We start from the raw sequence: 13,169 nt of genomic DNA, 5'->3' as shown, positions 1-13,169 counted from the left end.
TTTTCAGAACCCCTTTCAATAATACAAATTATTCAATTAGCCAAAATGAATTCTTTAAGTGACAGTTAACTTCCTGAGACTCCAACAACCCAACTACAACAATGATTACTCTTTAAAAAAACCTGAGTCCTCGTGTACAAACAGTGAAGTACTGTTCCATATTTTAAAATGGTATATACTCTGATTCTAAGTGCAATGCACTTAATCAAAAGTTCACATTATCTCCGCTTTGAAATTACAGTGTTGCTCTCAAGAGAACCACCACCTGGTAAAATAAAATTAAAATCAAACAATGCAAATCTGTAATGACTTGTATAACGAGTGTTTTAGTTCAAAGTAAATACTGGTTTCAACTTTTTATTTCAAAACACAAAGGTATTTGTGTTTATGAAGGGATCATACCCAGGAAAGGAAAAAATTGTGTAATTTGATACATACCTCCTTTAGTGGTATCATTCTGTGCCTGCATACCATGATGCAGTGAATTGTGTATGGCAGAGAGCAAGTCAGCTGCCTGAGTCATTAGTTTCTGAGCTTCTGCAACTGCACTTGTCTGAAAGGCAGGAAACAATTATTATTATTATTATGAACCAATACATTTTGACTATCTAATTAATGTTAGTATAAAAAAGGAAGGGCAATAAAATTCTGATATTTTTACATAACCAGCTCTGAAAAAAATCCCCAAATGCAACATTTTTGTGTAGTAGTGTATTTTATGTATCTGTACATAAATTCAGTGCTGTAAATTTTGCTGTGTAAGACTTTACAGTAGTTACAACTGAAAGTCTTGCACACAATGCATGACAGTCTGCTTGGGGGGGAGCATGTAGTTCTAGCCCTCTCAACAATTAGGAAATCATATATTCAAAAAACAGGCAAATTGTATGGAAGACTACTAAATTCCTCTTCTCAGACCAAAGATATGTAGACATCTTTGGTATAAAACTCCGTATTACATGGAAGGAAAAAGAACACACTTCTTCTGATATGGACAAAATACTGCCCAGCATCAAGTAACTCCAAAGGAGAGAACTGAACTCAAACAAGAAGTTTTACTTATGTGTGCAAAGAGTAATTAGAAATCCATAAATATTTTTAAATGTTTTGTAATTAATACTCTTGTCTTTCTGCAACGCCATAATGTCAGCTACTAGCCTTCCCTGTGTTTCCCACTTTGAACTGAGTATTTGCCACTGTAAGGCTTGACTCAAAGCTTTACCTCCATCCACATCAATTCAAATCTCCTCAATCTACACAGTAATTACCTGATCTTAAAGAATGAAAAATGGGTATTTCACAGGATCCCAATGCAAACACAGAAATGCCAAATGAACATACCTCTTTTTTTGTAAAAGCTATTAGGACGGTGAGTAAGATGCGGGTAAACTTGACTCTGCTGAAGACAGCTAAACATTGTTGATGCTGTAATAAAATCATACTGCTGATTATTAAGCAGTAGGTATTTGATAATAGAATCATAGAATATCCTGTGTTGGAACAGACCCAGAAGGATCATCAGCCCAACTCCTGGCACACCCCAACAGCTTGAGTGGGATCCAAACCTTCCTGGACTCAGAGTTTTGGTGCTGTGACCACCTCTCTGGGGAGCCTGTTCCAGTGCCCAGCCACTCTCTGGGTGAAAACTGTTTCTAATATCCAAACTAAATCTCACCCGACAACTTCAGGCCTTTCCCTGAATTCCTATCACTGGTCACCACCAAAGAAGAGATCAGTGCCTGCCCCTTCTCCTCACAAGGAAGTTGTAACTGCAATAAGGTCTCCCCTCAGTCTCCATCTCCGGGTTGAACAGAGCAAGAGATCTCAGCTGCTCCTCATACAGCTTCCCCTCAAGGCCATTCACCATCTTCATGGCCCTTCTTTGGACACTCTCTAATACCTTAATGGTGTTGTTGTATTGTGGTGCACAGAACTCCCACAGGACTCCTGCCCTCCCTGCACAAACTGCCTCACAAAAAGCCTCGGCATGCCCTGCTGTTTGCCAGCTCTTCCCCATGCTCCTTGGTGGTCACACTTCCTGGCTGCTTCTTATACGCATGGGTGTGGTTACACCATGTTTAAATCTCCCATTCACATTCATGAAATCCAGGAAAAAATCAAACAATTCATTACTTCAAGTTCAACTTCCGGATCTCTCTCTTCTCCTTGTCGACTTCGGGTGCTCTGAAAGGTAAAGAAATGTCAAATAATTTACTAAAAATTGTGAAGGGAAGCTACTGATAAAATCCCTTTGCCTTCTCTAAAACATCCACCTGTTAAATAACCCAATAAATCAGTTTTCAAATTCAAACATTCTTAAAATATAATCCAGATACTTGAATGACTCTCCTATAGTAATAAGATCTATCTCACTAAATTCTGCAAATCAGCAAGGAAAGTGCAAGAATGCTTTACACTCTAAGCTGTGGTAAAAGAAAATTAAGTAACTTCTTTAACATTACATACTATATCTGCCTAAAACCTGAATGTTAAATACCTACTTTCTGTGTCCCAGCCTAGTTATCTTCTACATCATGATTCTAGCTTCTACTATTACTGATTTGTAAACTCCTTAGTAGTTGCTTCAAGTCTGAAGATCTAGCTAGAAGGCAAACTAAAAGCATGTTGCACAAACCATTATGGCAGTTCTTCAAAAACTCCACCCTAATGACACAAACCTCCTTCATTCCACATAATCCAATTCCCTACCCCAAACAATGTTAAGTACACCTGAAATATAATTGACAAGACAAACAAGAAAACAATACCTTCACTCGTCTTTGCATGTCATCTTCTACATCTTTCAGCATACCTGGAAAAAATCACAGCATGATTAAAAGCTGAGAAGCACACCTACACCACTCAGAGGAAAAGAAGTTTTATGGGGAAAATCAAACTTAAAAGTGCTTTACATACCCATTAGTGAAAGACTAGACAAAAAATAACCTTGTAAGGGATGGTGGGGATGTCTTGGAACAACCAAAGATTAGAATATAGACCAACTGATGCAAAGCTAAAGCATGCACAAGCTTTTCAAAAATAGATCAATGGAAAGCTGAAATACACATAAAAAACTGGTGCCTTGAAAGATTAATGTACATACTGATGCATGTACTTAATAACATATGTATTCATAGCTGTAGAGATACCAGATTGCTTTTTTTCTACAGGAGCCTATTTAGAGAACAACAAATTATGAGGCAAAAAGGCAGAATTCAAGCAATGCACTTTTCAGTGGTCTGTAACTTTACCATGTTGAGCTCATGCCTAGACACTTCACTGGCACATCTAAAAGCACTTCTGTTTCTCAGGGATTTAAAAAAATGACAATTGAACCTTTTTTCCAAGGAAAAATAATTTCGTCTCTTTTTTACCAAGTCAGCAATTTCCACAAGATAAATAAAAAACTTAGCTGAGACTCCTAGCAATTAATCAGATGTGTCTGAAAGCAATCACATGCTCAAAAGAAAAAGAGGCTGCTGGACAGATACAAAGAAAGCACAAACTGTACCTGTAACTCTAAGATCTGTCACACTGTTGGCCATTTTAAATCCATAAGTCATTGACTGAAAATCTTCCTAAAAAAGAAAAATCAAAGAAGCAATATGCAGTGAAATATAAAAGCTGTAATTACATTTTCAAGTTGGGGTTTAAGGTTTTCTTTTCGGTTTGGGTTTTTTGGGAGTTGTTTTCTTATTAGGTTTTGGGTCTTTTTGCCGTTTTTTCTCTTTTGGAGGAGTGATTGGGGATGTGAGCATGGGGTGTGCTTTTGTTTAATTCCATCAAGTAGAGAATGCACTCTGAATACACTGAATTACTTTCCCACCCAAATCCAGCTTCAGGTAATTATTTTCTGCATAAATCCTTAATACCAATATGCCCTTCATATTTTCATCAAGTGACACCCTACCAATATGTTACAAGAACTATAGCTGCTAAGTAGTATTTGATCCATTTTAGATATAGTCAGCAAGAGGGACTTGTCCAAGAGGAATCTCTATTTTCTCTGAGCTGAGGGCAGAAAACAGGACTCTGATCCCATTGCCAGATGGATATTTTAGACAAAACGTAATCATTACTATCTAACATAGAAAAATAAATAAATTAAACAGTTTCAAAACGTATTTCAAATGGTTAGCCACAAGACTTGCACTACTTCTTGATTAAAGTATTTATGTGGCTACAGTATTCACAGAAAATGCAGAAGACAGCATGAAACACCTGCATTGGGGAAAACTACATTTTAAAGATATCCAGTCTAATACTTTTAGGATGATGAACTGCTATTCCCATAGTATCCTCGAATCAAACATTAACAAATGTCACTAATACATTGTTTTACTTGCATTATGGTATAATGTTGCACATTTAACCGCACAGGAGATGGGAAACACATACCTCCTCAAAAACAGCTGCTTTGTTAACCTTTTCTCTGGCAATATCACAGATTTTTAGGATTCCAAGAGCAAAAGCCTTCATAGCAGGATCTTCTATGAAGTCTGGATTATGAATATAAAGGCAAGTGAATACTGTCTGTGCCAAGGAATGTCCTTCTAACCATGTTATCTGGAGAAAAGGAAATTAAATATTTAACTCATGACAGCCAAGTCCTCCTTTTTATAGATCCATTCTTTTTCCATTTTACTGGGCTTCAAAGACTCATTAAGAAATTAAACCTTAAAATTAAAGTTGCCTTATCAAGGCAACCTTCCAAGTACCAAAAAATGGCAAGTGAAGGTGTTCCAAGCCTAGAATTCTGGCATTGGATAAACCTATTCTCTGAAGTTCAGGTCTAACCCCTGTGATTTAGAGATGACATTATGTTAAGAGAGCTTCACATTTATAAACTTTCTCTGCAAAAATAGTGAATGGAAAATGCAAATGACTATGAGACAAGTCACTAATGGTCTTCATATTCTCTCTCTTTTACAACGTAAAAGCTTCAGGTCACAATCCCCTCTCTACCACTTCCATGTTTCCTTAAGCTACAGGGAACGATTCAGTAACTTATATTTCTATCTTAAAATAGCAAAAAATTGAGTAGAACCATATTTTTAATATGGTCCCCTTCTGGAGATCAGGAGTAGAACAAAACGATGTTACACTGAATCAGATATACTATGATCTTTACATGTTATTCTGACTAAACTGATTGGAAATGTTTTTAAAAATACTATTTTTGATGTAATTTTAAAGAATAGCTGAAAATAATGAGTATCATTCATTGAGGAAATTAAAGCATATACACAGGGAAAAAATGCAATTAATAAGTAACTGATATTCAACTTATTTTTACTAAATAGATTTATTTTCTTTGTTCAAAATGCTTTTGTAAGCTCAGTCAACTCTGGCTGTACAGTAAGGATCAAGAGAGTGCTACCAGTTACTGCACACTCAGCTTCCAACACAGTCAAACATCAATACAAAGCAGGCAATCAGAAACATGCATTTATAAAACCAGAAACTATAAAATCTTTTAAAGTTTTTAAGGTGCTACCTGCTATCTTCCATAGTTCTCATAGTAAAAAAATTAAAAATCAAAATTAAGCCTTTCAAAACAAATAATGCAAATAACTAAATGGAAATTAAAATATATGTATGTATTTTCTGCTTGGTATTTTTTTTTGAGTTCTGCTAGTTTTTTTTCTTCTTTTTTTCTTTAAGATCGATTAAAGGATTATATTTTGAAAGCAAAACCATCTAACCTAAAGAACAGAAAGATGCTTACCAAACAACAAAAACACGTGTCCATTATTCCTACCAGCTCAGGTGAAGTGAGATCCTTTATTTTAATGGTGCCATCCTTAGAAAACAAACAAACAAAAAAAACCAACCAAAACCCTAAATACTATGAAAGCATACAGATAAAATACAACTTATTTGTACCAAACCTAAAAAATAAAATAAAATTTGTTCAAGACTTCAGAGTAATTGTATACCACCAGCTTTACCAATCAGCTTTACATGTCTCAAATTCTTGAAAACTTTTCATTCCCATCAGTTAACACCAAACAAACATAAAACTACCCAAAGAGAAGACTAAAAAAAGAATTCTTATTTATTACTAGCCAGGAAAAGTTTAAAACCAATTAACTGCTAACACTAAAATCATAAAACTATATCATCATAATAAAGATTTAACAAGGAGTAATATGCAGGATCAATTCCTTGAAGATTGCTTTTTAAACTGGAAATACTTGTAGTGTTTTACTACATTAAAGGTCAACACCAAAAAGGCTGCAAATTTCCTAAGTTAATTTGCCCAATGTATGCAATCCTGGATACATTCTATATGACTTAGTTAGTGTTTTACAGAGTTCTCTGACTCCATTCCAAATGTTCACCATAAAAAAAAATACTTTTCCCTCTGAGTGCATTACTTTTTCTGAAATAACAGCAAGTCTTTCAACCTCTGTCCTCCAATTTACCTTGATCATAAATCAAAAGTTAATCATTACTGTCAATGTTGGTAAATCATCCGGCTTCTGCTCTTGCTGATAAACTCAAAGAATGAGCTTTTTTAAGGAAGCTGGTTTCCCTTCAGGTTAAACAGAAGCTAACCAATACATCTTCAGATAAAAGACACATTTTGGAGAAGCACAGAGTGACTTGCAAAACAATGTTGGAGATATATTTACTTGAGGTATCAATAACCAATAATTTCATATTACTTTTCACTGGAAGAGTTAGCATCATTGTGATAATGCAGGTAACAAGAAAGGTAAGCATTACAAGCTACTTTTTACTTAATTATCCAAAAGGAAAAAAACCCATAGATGTCAAGAGAAGATTGAAAACATTAATTATACTGTATTGTGTTTAGCTGTAATTTGACAAAAATGTACATTTCTACAGACAGTGTAGGCAAAGCCAGGATATTCACACAAACCTTAATAGCTTGCTCAAAGTTAAGAACCTTTCTATTAACTTGGTTTCCAATCATGCCGGCATCCATCTTGGGATCCATCATTTCAATGGCAGACATGGCTTCAAAAAGACCAAAACTAAGAACACAAATGAAATAAATGTGCTGAATGTAATTATTTTATACAAAATAGTCTTCGCAAACTAAAGAAAAAGAACATAGGATGACAAACCAAGTACACTATATTCTGACCATAGACAATAAGGTATGTGAACATTAGTATTGATCTTCAGAGATCATGGTTTTCTGGAAGTTAAGGATCTCTCAACAAATTAGTAGAAAAAGAAACGGATAAAAGAAAATTATTAGCCTTTATCTAAGGATGAAGAACACTCCTGAGCGAAATATCCCACTACTATATCTTTGCACACTTGTTTCTATAAACTTCATAGCATCTTCTTAAACATCATGTAAAATCATAAACTGACATTAACTGAAGAAGCTGTTCCTTAGTACATCACATCCCAAAAAAACAAGATATGTTCCCCACACACTAATGACAATAGACATAACACAGACTAATATATATCGAATATACCAGCTTTGTTTAAAATGGGCACATTAACAAAACTGATGCAAAAAAAACCCCTCAGCATGAGACAACATATCACTTGTAGTCAGGGAAGAAGAAAAAAAGCTTGCAGAAGAGCCACACCAAAAGACTTGCCTACACATGAAGAGATACAGTGCTTCACTTTATCACGACATTTGTCAGAACTCCTGCAACAGGCTTTATAATACAGAAAGCTTATTACATGTGGCACATTGAAATTCTGTATTTTCTGTATTTGTTCTGAAATGCTATTATGTAAAAAACTACATCTAAAAATTTGCTTTGATTCTACTTAGTAACTAGCTGGTGACATTCTTGCACACACTTTTAAGCAGGTTTTAATTTAATAGCACACTTCTGTCTTCTGAGCTATTAGTTTCAAATATAACTTTTTTTATTTACTGAAGTGAACACCTTTACTAGGAAGAATTTAATTTTTAAAATATTTAAATTATTTAAATTAATCATTCTTGAATAAATTCAGCAAGTCCTTACCACATGCTTTTCTTTGAAATATATTTTCAGTGTGTAGAGTTCTCACTTTCTGCTTTAACATGTTATTTACATTGCATTAAGGCATTAAATAATACAGATTGTTTATCAAATACTTAATAGTGACATTTGGGGCAACCAGGTTTAAAGTCTTTCTGGCCTTTTTTCACAAAAGCATGTCCCATAAGATAGTGCAGTAATGTAATCACTATAGATCATAAGATGTGCTATGAACTTCTGAAATACAATTCAATCACATTGCAAAATGTAATGTTATACTTAGAGCTTGAGATATGTTCAGCATTCATACAGGTGCAGCATATACATACCACTAAGAATGTATGATACTCTATACACTTCAAATACTTTATTTAAAGTAAAAGTCAAAAAAAAGCTTAGTTATTAGGTAACATCAACATGTTTGCAGTAATTTTATCTAAAAGCCAGAACCATCCCACACACATACTTACAGCTTGTCATGAAGCAGTTCTCCTAACTTCAGCTCTATAAAGGAACAGGACAAAACAAACAATTACAATCATCCTATTAGCACAACTTTTCCAGGGTAGTCTTGTCATGCACCAAACTGCCTTATGCCAAGAACAAGCTTCAGGAAGCAGATAAGGCACTTCTACTTGCATTGGGTTTGCATGGCCTGGGTTTCACAGCTTGCGGGGGAATGACTACAGGGATGGCTTTTGTGAGAAGCTACCAGAAGCTTCTTCCATGTCCAGCAGAGCCAATCCCTGGTGGCTCCAGAGACAGATGTGCTGCTGGGCCAAATAGAAACAATAACACCTTGTGGTAACAGATTTAAGAAAAACAACAAAAAAAAAAACCCAAACTGCACAGTTTCAACTGCAGATGGAGAAGAGCCGAGTGAGAACATGGGAGAAGAAGAGCACTACAGACATCAAGGTCAGTGAAAAAGGAGGGGGAGGAGGTGCTCCAGTTACTGGACCTGAGGTTCCCCTGCATGGTACAGAAGCTGTGCCCCTGCAGCCCATAGAGGCCCACGGGAATGCAGAGATCCACTTGCAGCTGGTCGAGGAGACCCAGGCTGCAGCAGGTGGATGCCTGAGGAAGGGTTGTGAACCTATGGGAGACCTGTGGAAAGAGGGGCCCTGCTGCTGGAGCAGCCTGTCCTTGGAGGACTGTACCCTGTAAAAGAGTGACCCACACTGCAGCAGTTTTGGGAAGACTGTGTGTCCATGGGAGGGACTCGCATTGCAGCAGTTCACTGAGAGCTGCTGCTCATGAGATGGACCCATGTTGGAGAAGTTAATGAAGAGCTGTCTCCTGTGGGAGGGACCCCACGGTGCAGCTGGGGAATGGCTCCTCTCCCTGAGCAGCAGGAAAAGCCTCAGGTGATGAACTGGCCATAACCCCCATTCCCTGTCTCCCTGTGCTGCTGGAGTAGGGGGCAGAGCTGGAAGGAAGGAAGGGTGGCAGGAAGCTGTTTTTAAGGCTTATTTTACTTTCTCATTAACCTCTGATATTGTCAATAATAAATTCTCTTCATTTTTCAGTCTCTAAGTTGAGCCTGTTTTGCCCATGATTATATTTGGTGAGTGATCTCTTGCAGTCTTTATCTCAACCCATGACCCTTCATTAAATTTTCTCTCCTCTGTCCAGCTGCAGAAGGGAGTGAGTGTCTTTGGTGTGTGCCTGGCATCGGGCCCAGGTCAACCCATGACACTACTGCTTTTACTTACAAAGCACTTTTAAGACTGAAAGACTGAAAAAAAAAACCCCAGTGGTAAACAGTGTGCTCTCATCCCTCTGTTATTCTAGGAAGTAAAGAAGTTTTAGAATTATGAAGCACACACTCACAGCACAAAAAGCTCATATACTGGGCTGCATGTCAAGGGAGGGGATTCTGCCCCTCTGCTCTGATGAGACCCCACCTGGAACCCTGCATCCAGGTCTGGGGTTCCAGCACAGGAAGGACATGGATCTGTTGGTACAAGTTCAGAAGACGCAAACAAAAATGAATGGAAGGTTAAAGCACCTTTCCTGTGAAGACAGGCTAAAAGAGTTGGGGCTGTTCAGCCTGGAGAAGAAAAGGGTCTATGGAAACCACCTAGCACTACATGTACTGACAGGACAAGGGGAAATGCTGTTAAACTAAAAGAGAGATTTAGATTAGATACTATTAGAAATTCTTTACTGTGAGGGTGGTGAGTCACTGGAACAGGTTGTCCAGAGAAGCTGTGGATGCCCCATCCCTGTGACTGTTCAAGGCCAGGTAGGATGGGGCTTTGAGCAACACAGTCTGGCAAAAAGTGTCCCTGTCCATGGCAGGGGAGTTGGAACGAGAGGGTCTTTAAGGTTCCTTCTAGCACAAATCATTCTGTGATGATTATTCTGTGAAATAGTAGCACCTGAATAGTCTGAAATACTGAAATACAGCTGTTTCCTCTACTTCCTTTATGCAGGTGTCTTAATCTTTTCCAGGGGACACTACTGAAAAGCTTGCTTTCCCTCATAACTTTTAAAGGAGGCTTTAGACATATTTGATGGGTATAGCTGATAAGTCATATAGAGAAATAATATACAGAAATTGTGTTTATCATTATGTAATATTCTGTGTGGTAAGATGCAGTTTTTATATTTATTTTTTCCTAGTGTCATCATAAAATCAGTTGAAAAAACTGTGAACTAGCAATAGCACCTAGCAGTAATAAAGGCACTGTTTAAATGGAAGCAACTGCTTCCCCATTACTGAGATGCAATGCATCAATTCAAAAACTGAGACTTATTTCGAAGATGAAAAATTATGCACTGATGAATTAAATGAATTACTGGACCCTGGAGAACCACAAATATGCAAGAAAGAAACAAGAGTGTTGACTCTGCATGCAGGAATGACATTTCCACTTGGCAGAAGAGACAGTAAGAAATCTTTACAAAGGAAAAAAAAAGCAGATGTGAAAATGCATAAGATGAAAAAACTTTAATTAAAAAGGTATTTACGCAATCTGGAATAGGAAACAAAGTGAGGTGGTTCGTGACAATTCCAACGTCGGAGTTAACACAGAATCAATGTAACTGAAGCTTGAACCTGGGTCAAACTATTGCTCAAAAGAGCTCAAAGAACTACGCCTAGGCCTCCAACGGATTCCAAGTTTTCTCAGAATGAAATGACTACAACTCACCTCTACAAGCTTCTTCAAAATCCTGTGTTATATCTATCCAGCTGGTATTACTCTTTTCCATCTTGTCAGGGATACCAAGTTCCCATCCTGAATCATCATCTTCTAGTGTAGCTTTCATAACCATGATGCTGCACGTTTAAATTCCTGTCAGACACCACATATTTGCACAAGTTAGAGAAGGCGCTTTGTAGGAATAATTTTTTTCCTTTTCCATAATCAGGTGAGAATGGGAAATTAACTAACATTTTATTTAAATATCTACTGTCAGACAGGACCAACACAAAACCCCTTATTAATATAAACTTTAAGAAAAAGCTTTTCTTATGAATCGTTTCTTTACAAGTAGCTTGTAGGCTGTGAAACCTCAAAAACTAAGGACACCAGAACACCAACTGTACAGACCCATACTGAAGTGTCTATTGTCAAACTAGAAATAAAATCAGAAGCATAACAACAGACACCACAATTTTCTATTTGTTCTTTTATACTGTCAAGACTATACACCTTCCTACTGCTCTGCAACAGAAATTAAAAAGATGGTACTGTAAAACTGAAAAGATACTTATTTCCTACGATTTCTTCAGCAGAAAGCAGTATCAAGATTGCAGCACTTAAGCAAGTTCAGACTGGAATATAAGCTTTAAACTCCACCGACCAGCCACTTCGAGCTGGTTTTGTTCTTTCACAACCTCCCGACACGCGGGCACCCCGAAGGACTTCCACTCCTTCAGGGTCAGCCTGCCCGTGAGGTATCAGCAACGCGGAGCCCTTCTGCAGAGGGAGCCCCCGTAAGAGACAGCTGCGAGCTCGGCAAGCTCGGAGCAGCTTAGCCACGGAAGCTTCAAACAAAGGCCCCAGTGGCAGATGACCTCCAGGCGGCATCGGCAATTAACAAAAACAAGGGGGAGGATCAAAAGGCTTTTGAACAGAAGACCAAGCCCAGCCAGGCTCACTCCCCATCGGGGGCGGTCAGGTTGTCACCAGTTCTCAAGCGACCGCAGGGACTGCCAGGCTCGGTGGGCTCAGGGGAAGAAGTACGTGGGAAACCAGTTGAAATAAATTAAATTCCCCCTTGCATTCAGGGACAATCAGGCCCTTAAGGCTCGCCTCTTCCCACAGGTCACCGCAGCTCCGGCGCTGCTCAGCGGGCCCCGCGCAGCCTCCCGGGGACGCGAGGCACGGCCGCCCGCCCGCCCGCCCGGCTCCTCCGCCCCGCCGCAGAGGAGGGGCCAGCGCGCCGCCCGCCCCGCTGCGGGGCACCAGTACCGCCGCCGCCGCGGGCTCCCCCTTCCTCCGTCCCTCCCTCGGTGCCTCTGCCGGCTCTGCCTGCGGCCCTCGCCCCGCACCCTCCCCGGGCCTCACCGCTACGTCCCACGCCGCCGCCCGCCGCTCCTGGCCGGGCCGCCGCCGCACACGCGCAGATCCACTGCCGCCTCCAGCAGCCCGCCGTCCCGGCCTGAGCGCCCCGGCGCAGCCGCACACACGAGGCTCCGCCGCCCCACCCCGTCCGCCCCTGCACGGCCGTCGCTTACCGAGAGCGGCGAGGCGGGGCGAGAGCGGCCGGGGCGGCAGCGCTCGGCGCCCGCTGCGCCCGCGAGGAACGCGGGGCAGGGAGGGCGGGGCTGCGGCTGCTCGACCCGACCCGGCCCGGCCCGGCCCAGCCCAGCCCAGCCCAGCGCGGTGCAGGCTCGGGCGCCGTGAGGCTCCCGTGTGTGGGTGGGGACAGGGCTGAGCAGCGGCTGGGGGACAGTGGGGGAGCCGCGGGAGGCAGGGCGCAGGAGCAGAGTCTGTCTCCAGGTCTGTTATGAACGCTGTGTAAATATCTAAAAGGCGTGTGTGGATAGGACGGAGCCAGGTTTTTGTCAGTGGCACCCAGCAATAGGACAAAAGGCAATGGGCACAAACTGATGCACAGGAAGTTACACCCGAAGAACTTCCACGAGGAAGAACTTCTGTGCTGTGCAGGTGACGGAGCAGTGGAACAGATTGCCCAGAGGGGCTGTGAAGTCTCCCTCACGGGAGATACTCAAGAACTGTATAG

At 40.2% G+C, this 13,169-nt stretch overlaps 1 protein-coding gene across 1 annotated transcript in view; it reads right to left on the bottom strand.

The window, feature by feature from the left end:
* Positions 1-12,645, bottom strand: part of NAA35 (N-alpha-acetyltransferase 35, NatC auxiliary subunit) — a 28,913-nt gene extending 16,268 nt beyond the window's left edge. Inside the window, exons 1-11 of the mRNA XM_064405311.1 lie at positions 12,491-12,645; positions 11,129-11,272; positions 8,441-8,474; positions 6,890-7,004; positions 5,729-5,803; positions 4,399-4,566; positions 3,512-3,578; positions 2,769-2,812; positions 2,134-2,184; positions 1,342-1,425; positions 439-553 (exon numbers count right to left, since the gene is read on the bottom strand). Of these exons, the coding sequence (XP_064261381.1) occupies positions 439-553; positions 1,342-1,425; positions 2,134-2,184; positions 2,769-2,812; positions 3,512-3,578; positions 4,399-4,566; positions 5,729-5,803; positions 6,890-7,004; positions 8,441-8,474; positions 11,129-11,252 (877 nt within the window). The 5' untranslated portion in view covers positions 11,253-11,272; positions 12,491-12,645. The remainder of the gene's footprint in view (positions 1-438; positions 554-1,341; positions 1,426-2,133; positions 2,185-2,768; positions 2,813-3,511; positions 3,579-4,398; positions 4,567-5,728; positions 5,804-6,889; positions 7,005-8,440; positions 8,475-11,128; positions 11,273-12,490) is intronic.
* Between the last annotated feature and the right edge of the window lie 524 nt (positions 12,646-13,169).

Source organism: Passer domesticus, chromosome Z (genome assembly GCF_036417665.1).
Source record: "Passer domesticus isolate bPasDom1 chromosome Z, bPasDom1.hap1, whole genome shotgun sequence".
NCBI classification, from domain to species: domain Eukaryota; kingdom Metazoa; phylum Chordata; class Aves; order Passeriformes; family Passeridae; genus Passer; species Passer domesticus.
The sequence above is the reverse complement of the archived record's forward strand: the minus strand, read 5'-3'. Positions and strand labels throughout refer to the sequence as shown.